At 55.2% G+C, this 10,968-nt stretch overlaps 1 protein-coding gene across 1 annotated transcript in view; it reads left to right on the top strand.

The window, feature by feature from the left end:
- The window catches only part of LDLRAP1 (low density lipoprotein receptor adaptor protein 1), a 19,372-nt gene that overhangs the window by 3,458 nt on the left and 4,946 nt on the right, over window positions 1–10,968 (top strand). The window contains exons 2-7 of the mRNA XM_029963036.1: window positions 1,109–1,251; window positions 2,748–2,860; window positions 5,568–5,682; window positions 8,288–8,360; window positions 8,781–8,864; window positions 10,077–10,207. Of these exons, the coding sequence (XP_029818896.1) occupies window positions 1,109–1,251; window positions 2,748–2,860; window positions 5,568–5,682; window positions 8,288–8,360; window positions 8,781–8,864; window positions 10,077–10,207 (659 nt within the window). The remainder of the gene's footprint in view (window positions 1–1,108; window positions 1,252–2,747; window positions 2,861–5,567; window positions 5,683–8,287; window positions 8,361–8,780; window positions 8,865–10,076; window positions 10,208–10,968) is intronic.

Here is a 10,968-nt window from a genome sequence, read left to right as displayed (position 1 = left end):
CTCCCCATGGGACCACTCCCACCTGGATTCCGTCACTCCGGCTGGAGTCTCACCGGTGTCTCACCACTGGGAGTGGTGCTGGGGTTTATGGCTTATCTCCTGTCCTGCCTTTGCAGGGAGGCTGACTCACCAGGGGTTATCCCAGGGGTGTAGCCAGGTCCCCCACATCCCTGTAGCCCAGCCCTCCTGCCCTGCAGGTGTGCAGGGAGCTCTGGAGTTTGGCCCCACTGCTTGGAGGAGGCTGATTTCGAGGCAGCAAAGCCTCAGGGACATGTTTAGTCTCTGGGAGCCCCGTCGCTCCTCAGGGCTGTGGTTCATTGCCTCCTGCTCAAAGCAAGACCCTCCTTAAAACACGAGAGCTGCACATCCTGGGTTGCCAGCTCCAGGTCTGGAAGGTGGCTCCTGTGGTGTCATTTCAGGTTTAGAAACACCCACCTGGCTTTCACTTTGGTCCCAAACTTAGCTCTGTATTTAGAACACTCCTTCCCACCCTCCCTGCACTTCAGGGAAGAGGCCAGTTGTCTCCTTGGTGGTCTGCAGGGGAGAGCAGAGACCTCTCCTCGCTGAGGCTTCACCTGTGTGAGGGCTCCTCAGGGCTGTAGGTGACCGATTTAGGAGGTCAAAGCACCTCACCTGGGTCCTGGCAGCTGCCTGGGCTTAGCAGTAAATCCTGTCTTAGCCTGAGTGTGTAGGTGATGGTTTGCACTGGGTAAGGTCATTGCTGTGGCACCGAGCCCTGCACTGGGCTGGGGCTCAGGATCCCCTTGGTTATGGTGTGGGCCTGGGTGCTCACAGTTAAACTAAAAGGTTGCTTCTGTTTGTTGTGGCTTGTGGAAAGCATTTTGGGATTCGTTTTTGCTGTGTTGGAGAGCTGCAGAGGCTGATGATGAGGTTCCCCATGTGAGTACCTCGTGGTTGCTGCATGGTTGAAGTGTTCTGTTGCCTCCTCCAGCAGCCGGGTCTCTGCCCCATCTCCTTCCCTGAGCTCCCAGCTGCTCAGGCCTGGGAGTCCAGGCAGCAGCTAAACCAACACCCTGCTTGTACCTAAAGCCTCAGGGATGTCCCTTGTGTGTTTGGGAATCCAAGAGCCTCTTTGTTGTCTCCCTAGAGCTCCCAGAGAACTGGACTGACACCCGCGAGACGCTGCTGGAGGGGATGCTCTTCAGCCTCAAGTACATGGGGATGACACTGGTGGAGCAGCCCAAGGGAGAGGAGCTCTCTGCAGCTGCTGTCAAAAGGATTGTGGCCACTGTGAGTGTCTGTGTTGGAGCAGAGCCCCATCTCCTGCTCTTCAAACGAGTCTGTCACCGGGGAGGGTTTCAAAATCCTCAGGTCTGGAGGCAGCTGTGGGCTCGGGGGGTCAGGATTGCAGGTCCAGCCCCTCCAGGGGCGTGCAGATGTCTGATGGTGTGGGTAGAACCGCAGACAGTGGCACTGGAAAGCTCTTGGGGCCAGCCCTGACCCTGGGATAGGGCAGGCTGTGGGAAGCTGGTGTTGAGTGTCTGAGCTCTGGCTCCCCTTGATAAGCCTGAGTGACCCTGGGTGTGTGAGAAGCCTCTGACCTGGTGAAATCAGCCTGCCCTGGGGCTGTGTCTCCTCTTGAAAGGCAGGGACAGCGTTTGGAGCATGGCCAGTGCAGTTCTGGGTTTTCCTTCCCAGGATTGGCAGGGTTAAGAGGAGAAGGGAGCAGGGCAGCTTGCTCCAATTCCCAGCCGGAGCAGCCGCTGTCCCACTGGAACCCGTGATGCAAGGGGGACTGGTTTTCAGCCACCCTCCAGCTCCGAGTGAAATCAGCACTTTAAGCCCTTGTAAAACTGAGTGAGGCAAAGCCCCAGCTGTGCCATTAACTGTTGTAAAGCTCAGTGGGGTGGTGGACAGCACTGGGTAGTGCTGGATCCTTTCCTGGCATGTGCTGAGCCGGACGGAGGGAAGCGCTCGCGTGAAGCGGGAGCTGCTGGCAGAGCCCTCCACGTCTGCTCTGAGCCACTGGGAACTGAGCCTTTAAATAAAGCCACGGGGCTGAGGCGGCCTCAGAGAGGCAGGACTGGCCACTCTGGTTGTGGCTCATGAGGTCACCAGGGCAGAGGATCCTGGTCTGCAGCCTGGAGCTCGCTGGATGTGTATTATTTCTTTTGGAGACGGGCTGGGCAGTGAGCTGAGTGTAACCTGAAGGCTGAAAGCATGAGAGTAGTAAACAAGAGAAAGTGGCACATGAAAGTGGAGTTACTTTTTAAGCTGCCATCGTGGCCTTGCACAGGGGACGCTTTGCTGTGGGAGCGGGGTCCGGCAGCACAGCTCAGAGCCAGCTCCTTGGGAGCCCACTTTGTCCAGGACCATCCCGCTCCCAGCACAGCTCCCTCGCTCGTGCTGGTGTCCCCTCTGCTCTAGAACTGGCCAGAAAGGCAAAACTCCCCAGAGTTTCACCAGGCACTTGCAGGGCTCGGCCAGAGCAGCTGCCGGCTCGTGCCACTGGCCACGGGGAAATCCCTGTGGAGGTGCTGGGCTGGAAGTGCCTGTGCACGGCATGCAGTGGGTGGTGTGTGCCCTTGTCTCCTTAGTGCCAGTAAAAATCATGGCTTCAGGGCAGGAAAAGTTTTAACAAGTGCTTTATCACACCTGCTGGTAAAATCAGTCTCTGGCAGTAACGAGCGATATTAATGTGCGTCTCTGGGGTCTCTGCTCACGTGCCTTTGGAGGTATCAGCCTTAAAAGCCTGGAACTTTCCCCTCCCTCTTTCCCTTCCAAAGGCGAAAGCAAGTGGGAAGAAACTGCAGAAAGTGACTCTGAAAGTCTCTCCCCGGGGGATCGTGTTGAACGACAGCAGCACGAACGAGCTGATCGAGAACATCTCCATATACAGGTGGGTTTTGGGGTGCACTCCGTGTGCCAGAGCTGCTCCTCTGCTCCACCTCCACCTGGTCTGAGCTGCTGCCTCGCTGGCCACCACGTCTGGGTGGAAAGCAAAGGTGGGGGAAGGAGAGTGGGTGATAAATTTAAGGTAAATTTACGTGTGGTGCGACGTGTCCAGCTGGGGGCAAGGAAAGATGTGACGAGCCTGGGGGTGGAGTGTGTGCAAAAAACAGCAGATCCACAGCCAAGCACTCCGTGGCCACGTGTGGCTTTACTGCCTGTTTGTGGCAGTAGAAATGACAGAGCATCCAGGGCGAGGGCAAGGGTGGAATACAGAGGATGGTCAGAGCACCCCTGAGCTGGGGCTGCTGTCCCCTCACTGCCTGCTCCGTGTCTCTGTTGTGTTTAAATGGCTCTGACAGGGAGCAGGGCTGGGGCAGCTGCTGGGACACGGTACCGGGGTGGGGAGGGCAAGGTTGGGTTATCCCATATCCCCTCCTCTGGCTTTTGGAAGATACTTCTTTTGGAAGCATTTCTTCCAAAGTGGCAGGAGGTAGGCACAGGCCTGGTGGAGCAGAGCTCGGTTTGGATCTGGCCTTTTCCATCTCCTTCATCCCTTTTCCCTCTGCATCCCTGCCACTCTGCTTCTGTCCTTCACCTGCTGCTTTGTGCTAGACCTGGGAAGGGGAGCAGGGGCTCAGGGTTCTCTCTAACCACACCACTAACCCACTTGCTTTTCTTCAGTTCCAAGCCCCAGCAGTCACACACAGCCAGGGGTGCAGAGCCCAGCCCTCCCTGGGACAGAAACCTGCTGCTAAAGCAGAGCTGGGCAAAGCAGCCGTGCCAAAATCGGGATCCCTGCCCTGGTGGAAGAGCAGGCAGAGCTGTGGGATCAGGGATTTTAGATGCTGCCTTAAATTCTCCCCCGACACTTTAACAGCTGTCGATAAAGCTGTTCCTGTCAGCACCAGAGTATGAGCAGCCCTTGATTCATTGACTGAAGCCAGCCCTTCCCAAACAGGCTGTTTTGGGGACTGTCACTGCTCCTGGGAGACGCTGGTGCTGTGGGGTCATGGTGACTAGTGGGATCTGTGTGTATGGGGGGGTCTTCTACCCACTCTGTGAGTGTGCCCCTCCAGTGGCAGGCCCAGGGCTTTCCTCTGACACCTCTGCTGTCTTCTCCTTGGCTTCTCTATCCACTGGGATGATGCTGGCTCTGAGCTCTTCCCTGGTTCGTGTGCTGGGGCAGGATGGGGTGGCCATGGCTAAAATGCAGCCACTGTCACTGGATGTGCTGCTGCCAGAGGCTAAAACTGGCTCACTTCAGAGGCAGGTGTGAGTTCTCCTGTCCCTGGAAATTAATGACCATCTAATATTGAGCCAGAGGGTGCTGGAAGGGCCATGTGCCAGCACAGATGACTTGCCTTGGCTTTGTCATAATTATTAAAGGAGTGACCTTGCAGTTTTGTGAAAAGTGGGAGAAAAGAGTGAACTTCCAGGCGCCTCTTTGATAAGACCAGAGCACAGCTCAGCTCTGGAAAACAAAATATAGGCCATTGAGCAGAGACATCCTCACATGTAAGAAACTAATGCAGTGTAAATAAATTTTGAATGTGGCTTTTTTAAGTCTCAGCATCTGCTGGGAACTGGGACCTTCCAGTCCCCTCCCTGCTAACTCTCAGGGACAGCAAGAGCAGGAGCTGAAGGGGCAAAATGGGGCCATGGGAGAACTTTCACTGAAAGATCGCACTTTTTACTCGAGTTTTCTCTTTCCTTAACAGCTGTTTGATCTGTTGTGTGCCCAGGGAAGAGGCTTTGCTGGCTGCCACCTTGCACTAAACCTGTGGGACTGCTGCAGCCTGTGCTTGCTGGCCTCAGACAGGACACTCAGTCCTGCAGCTCCTGGCAGGGACGGACCATGGGCGATGGTGGAGGTTGATGCTGAGGGACCTGCTGCCCTGCAGAAGGGAACTGAGCCCTCAATTACAGCCTGGTCTCTCCAGCCTGTTGCTCTTCCAGGGCCTTGTTTGGCATTTCAGAGTCAGCCTGGACCTGCCCAGGGGCTGGGAGAGACTCTGCCATCCTGGGGATGCTCCACGGAGGAGGCTGAGCCTCCCTCCCCACATCCAGTGTGCTCAGGGCTCTCAGGGCACTCCGTGCATCTGCTGCTGCAGATCTCAGAGCCTGAATTTCAGCCTTTGCAACAGCTTCTCTTGGGCACTCCTGCATCAATTTCTTTTCTCTGGTTTGAGCCTCAAGATTAAATTGTAGGCTGGGAGCAACCCCTCTCTCCTTGCAAGCTCATCCTCCAGGGAGAACCTTCTGAGCGAGTCTCTCTTCTGAAGGCAGAGCCTTTGTCAGGTGTAGTCCCAGGATGGCCTGCTGGAATCTTTACCTCCTCTAACCTGTCCTTTCCCAGAAGGTGAAACACTGTCTCTTCTCTTCTCTCCTGCCTCTCCGTGTGGTGCACGTGGGTCACGCTGTGGCTGCGGGAGTGGCTCTGGGCTTCTCTTGCACTCAAACCCCGTGGCATCGGCTCCTCCACTTTGGGAAGGAGTTGTGCTGAGGCCTGGCAACATTCCTGTGCTCCCTCTGCCTTCCCTGCTTGGCCCTGGAGCTGGAAGCCCTGGGGCAGGCGCCTGCTGGCAGCTCCGAGGAGGGGTTGGTGGATCTGCCTCGTGCTCAGTGCCCCAGACACGTTTCGTTCTGTCTTTCAGGATATCCTACTGCACGGCAGACAAGATCCACGATAAAGTGTTTGCCTACATTGCCCAGAACCAGCTCAATGAGAACCTGGAGTGCCATGCCTTCCTCTGTACCAAACGGAAAATGGTCAGTCCAGAGGAAGAAGTGGGGATGTAGGAGGAGGAAGCAGAGAGGGGCTGAAGTGGTGAGATAAGAGCTCTGCCCCCAGCTAGAGAGAGGGGGGAACGGCCTATCCGTTAACTCCAGGCTGGATTCAGCCCGTTGTCTTGGCACCTAAAAGCCTCTCTGCCCTCTGGGGTGGGAGTAAGAGGACCTGACCCTGCACCAGCACCTGAAAATCCCCTTCCATGCTGCATTCCCAGCTGCTGGGACTCTTCCCTGCTCCGCATCCACTTCCCTGGGCTGCCGGAGCCGGTCTGAGCCCGGCGTGTGGAGAGGCTTTGGCAGGCAGGGGGGTCTCCAGAGAGGCTGCCACTGAGGTGCCTGGGGGGACCCCAATGAGGGAGGCTCTCAGCCCAGCTGTTCTGGGCTTGCTGCCCTCCCTGGCTCCCTTCCATTTCTTGCCATCGAGGTTCCGTGTCCAGTTTTTAGCGGCGTCTTTGTGGCGGGGCCGTGTCCTTCCTGTGGGATTGGCGTGGGACACCCCACTGTGGGCCAGGGATGGGGCTCAGAGCAGAGGCCTGTGCGTACAAAAGAGTCTCTGGCTCTTGCTTTGAACCTACTTGTGGGATTTTTTTCTGCTGATTCAGTGCACCAGGACGGGCAGGGACCCGGAGCTGGTGAGGGAGGGAGGTGGGTCAGTGGGCACCGGCTGCAAATGGGGCAAGGAGAGCCCTGGAGGTCTCTCATGGAGCCAGTTGAGCCCCCTCCCTGTGACAGGAAGGGACTTTAGGGCAGAGGAAAGGCAGGTCCAACCCTTCTGCCTGCATAAATCCTTCCCCTAGTGCCTCTTGCAGGGCCCACGTGGAGAATGGGATCTCCCAAACCTACAGGGGAAACAAACCTGCTGAGAGCCATTCCCACCCCCTGCGTCCCAGCGTGGTGATTCCTGGGTTCTCAGGAGCATTCCTGTGCCTGGAGTGCAGCCACCTCACTCTTGTTAATATTCTGTGCTTCTCCCAACTAATTTTTTGGGTTTTTTTCCATGGAGAGAATAATGGAAGCTACAAGTTGTCTCTCCGTTCCACGGCGTGTGCTCCCATCCTTGCACGGCAAAGATAAGCCTCGCTCTGCAAATTAAAATTTAAATCTTTCTAGTGCTAAAAGAATTATCTCAGTGCTACATCAGCTCAGTGCGTCTCCCTCCAAATAAAGTTCTCCAAGGCCTTTTGTGGCAAAAACTAGAAATAATTTTTTTTTTTTCCTAGTCTATAAAATGCATAAACATCCTGCTGGTAAGGTGATCCCTGCTCCCAGACTGGGATCCCTCCCCAGGGCAGGGTCCCTGGATGTACCACAGCTACCAGCCACGGGCATATAATTAGTCCATATTTTTAGTTCATGGGTAATTCTCAACGGTAGCTGGGTCTATTAAACTTGATTCAGATGTGACAGCTTAAATTGTAAACAGCTGTGAGGAGTTTCATACTTAATTACCATATTTAAGGTTTTTTTGCCATAAAGCATTTGCACTTCCATCAAAGATGTAAATAGCTCTGACATTCAAACGAGCTCTCCTGCTTTCCAGGCTTAATTGGCACTGATAGGTTTGGGGTTCTCCTCCCCCCCACCTGCACGGGGTGCTGTGCCCCATTTGTGTCCCTCCACGTCTCCATCCTCCGAGCTGCCAGGGCTGCAGGTTCCTGACCTGGATCCGGGTTTGTTTAGTTTACAACTTGGTAAAACAAACTCGGGCCTCGAGGCTCCCGCAGCGCCAGCCGTGCGGAGTGTTCCTCGTTATCTCCCGGTGCTTAAGCTGCTCCTGAGCTCTGCCTGCTCCTAATGAAACTGGCATTTATGTCACTATTTATACATCTCCAGCAGCTCGTGCTGTTTAAGGTGGTGGTGGGTGGTTTTAGTGCTGCTCAAGCTCGGGGAGGGATGGAGGGGCTCACGGGGATGGTGTCCCTGCTCCTGCCGCGGCCTGGGATGGAGCAGGACAAGCCCACGCTGGTGGTCCAAGCCAAGGGAAGAGCCTGGGGTCTGGCTTGTCCTGCCTCCAAGGTTGGAGAGAGCAGCAGATTCCTGGCATTTCATCCTGTTGCTCTCAGGGCATCCTGGTGTTCGTAGCCGTGCTGGGGCAGGATGGATGCAGCTCTGCTCGGCCCTCCCCAGCTCCGTGTGGCCAGCTGTGGTCCAGGGCTCATCCCAGGCACTGATCCCTGTGAGGTGGTGCTGTTCTCATGGGTGATGCTCCACGGTGGGGGGGGAGCCACATCCCTCAGGGAGCTGTGAGGACGAGCCCGGATCCGTGCAGCTCCTGCCTGGGGCTGAGGTGTGGGGTGCAGGAGGAGCTGTGCATTCCTGTCTCCCCATCCATCACCACCCTGGCTGTGACAGCCGTGTCCCTGCCTCCTCCCTCTCCCCATTACACCTAAGGACGTGTCTACAACGAGCTGCGTGTCCTACACGGAGCAAGTCTCTGCTTCCATCAATATTTGATTCCCCTCCCCGGCCAGGCGGGAGCGGAGGACTGGTTGCATCCAGGTTAACATGACTCTGGAAAGCAAAACCTCCAAGTGATTTAAATCTACACGGGGATTAACATCCTGCCTCGCCGCTCTCGTTCCAGGCACAGGCTGTCACCCTCACCGTGGCACAGGCCTTCAAAATCGCCTTTGAGCTCTGGCAAGCAGCTAAGGAAGGTGAGTTTTATTCCCCTCTTCCCTCTCTTCGCTTTCAAGGGATGACTTTGGGCTTTTTCCAGCTTTCAAGTGCCTTTTCCCCTCAGCCTCCAAATTTCCAGGCTGCTTCCAGAGCTGGCACGAGGCATCTCCAGGTTCCTCTCGACAGCCTTGTAAATCCAGCCAGGTTTTGGCTGTGCTCCTTTCTTGCTCAAGGACCTGGTGCTGGGCTGTGGTGCTTCAGAGACCTGCTGCTGTCGAGATTTCTGCTGCCACTCTCAGGATTTTTGCTTTCACCTTCCAGGAGATTATGAAACACACCCAGAGCCTGGGCTGCTGCAGGGGTGCCCCATCTGAGCTGTCCCATATCCCTCCTCCTCCTCCTTAAAAGCTTGTGGGGAAGCACTCTGTGAGCAGTGATGGGGTTTTCTTCTTTTTCAGAGAAGGAAAAGCGGGAAAGGTCCATCTTGGAAGGAGAAGGGACGAGCAGCCCCAGCTCAGAAGCCCCTGCCTGCCCTGACACACGTAAGTCACCCCCAGCAGAGCTTTGCTCCAGGCTTGGGGATGGGAACAGGCTGGGGGGTTTTCCCTGGACAGGGTAAGCTCCTGGGAAGGCTCTGAAGACCCCCAAGGAGCTACACTTCTGGCCTAGCAGAGATGTTGCCCTCACAGAGTTCTTGGCTGAGCCGCTCCTTCTCCCCCTTAAATACCTCCTGCAGCCCCTCATCCACAGCTGCTGCCACCCCAAATCTGTTTACTTCTGCCCCAGGCAAATTGGCCATAATGTCCTTAAGAGCTTAGTGTGGATCTCCACATCCTGAGCTTGATTCCGGGTTTGTCTCAAACCCACAGCAACACTCACCATCCCATGGGCTGAAGGAGGGGGACATCCAGGTGCCCCTCTGCCTCCAGCTCCCCCAAGGAAGGAGAGGTGTGTGAAATAAAACAATTAAATAGTAAATCCCCTCATAATTCAGTGCCTGGCCATGGGTCCTCTGCTGCCTCCGAGACGAGAGACAGGGAGAAGTGGGACAAAAGGCTAATCTCTCTTCCATGCTGGCCACGGAGATAAGAGGATTTGGCACAGAGGAAAATAGCATTAAACTGGGCTTCCTTCCAGGCTGGCACATCTTGTTTCTTCCTGTGAAGGCTCAGAACTGGAGGAATCTGTCACAAACGGTGGCACATGGGAATAAGTGTGGCCCTGGGCTGCCATGGGTGTGGGAATGGCTCCAGTGTCTGCCTGGGGGAGGCTCTGGAGCTGGGGCACTTCTGCATCCCCCCAGTGCTTCCCTGAACACCCCCAAGCTCTGAACTGTTCTTTGCCCAGTGCAGGATTTGCCCTGTAAAATACTGATGCAGGTTTGCAAGATGTTGAATTGATGCCATGGGCTGAGCTGAGGGTACTGCTCATGGCCTGTTCCCACCCTGGGCTGGGATGTCCTGGGGCTGATCCTCACTCATCCTGGGCATAAGTGGGCACTTGGGAGCCTTCCCACTGGCTGCTGGAGGGAAGAAGCTGGTCCTCCCCTGAATCCCTGTTGAGAGGTTCTCAGGTGCCTGATCTGGACACCACAGATAAATCACAGATAAATCAGATAAATCAGCACTGGGGTGAATGCAGCTCCTCCATGCTCAGATTTGGGGCCATCCTGAAGGAAGTTGATTTGATTGCCAAAAGGTTTGGTTGTGTGTCTCTTTTCCCCTCCCCTCATCCCTTCTCCACTCTACCCACAGCAGCAGCCACGGGGAACTTGCTGGATTTTGAAGATCCTGCCAAATCACCCCTGAGCAGCAGCACAGACCCCCCCCACTTGGATAACAGCGTGTTTGGGCCCAGCTCCTCTGTGAACAACAACGTGGTGTGGGTAAGTGGGAGCTGGGGATGGGGTGCCACCTCCATGGGTGTGCTCCAGGTCCCAGCAAAGGGCTTTTCCTTGGATAACTCCTTCCCCCTGGGAGCTGTGGGGTGGCCGAGCTGCTCAGGGAGGGTTTCAGGGGTGCCCAAATGAGCTGGGTCTCAGTGTCCTACTTGAAATGATTAATTAGTGTTTGAGTACCTGCTGCCCTTTTTAGGCTCAGTAAATAAATGAGCAGGATTGTGAGGTGCTGTGAAAAACGCTGCTGTCGGGTAATTGAATATTTCTTATTCTGGAGCAGCATTTCTCAGTGGTTTGTCACTTAATTGAGAGACCACCTAACTGCTCTGTTCAGGGGAAAAAATCATTATGTTGATGGCTTTTGTTTACTGCTCACTAAAACCAGGTTATATTTATGTTCATTATTACTCTTATTTTTCCCTCGCTCTTGTTTGTGGTTGTATCTGGCTGTGGGAGCATGGATGGCTTCTGGAAATGTCCTCAGTCATCTGGCTTAATTGTTTCATGGACCACTAATAGAAAAATAGTGATGCAGCCCATGTGCTGGGTGTGCATCCCTCAAGGGAGCCTCCTCCTCCTCCCTGCCCAAGTGCTCCATCATCCTTTTTAAACTGGAAGGGGGTGGGTGTGGGTTGGATATTAGGCATAAATTCTTCCTTGTGAGGATGGGGAGGCCCTGGCACAGGTTGCCCAGAGAAGCTGTGGCCGCCCCTGGATCCCTGGAAGTGTCTAAGGTCAGGTTGGACAGG

The sequence above is a fragment of the Manacus vitellinus genome, unplaced genomic scaffold (genome assembly GCF_001715985.3).
Source record: "Manacus vitellinus isolate BGI_N305 unplaced genomic scaffold, ASM171598v3 scaffold_52_pilon, whole genome shotgun sequence".
Lineage (NCBI taxonomy): Eukaryota > Metazoa > Chordata > Aves > Passeriformes > Pipridae > Manacus > Manacus vitellinus.
The sequence above is the reverse complement of the archived record's forward strand: the minus strand, read 5'-3'. Positions and strand labels throughout refer to the sequence as shown.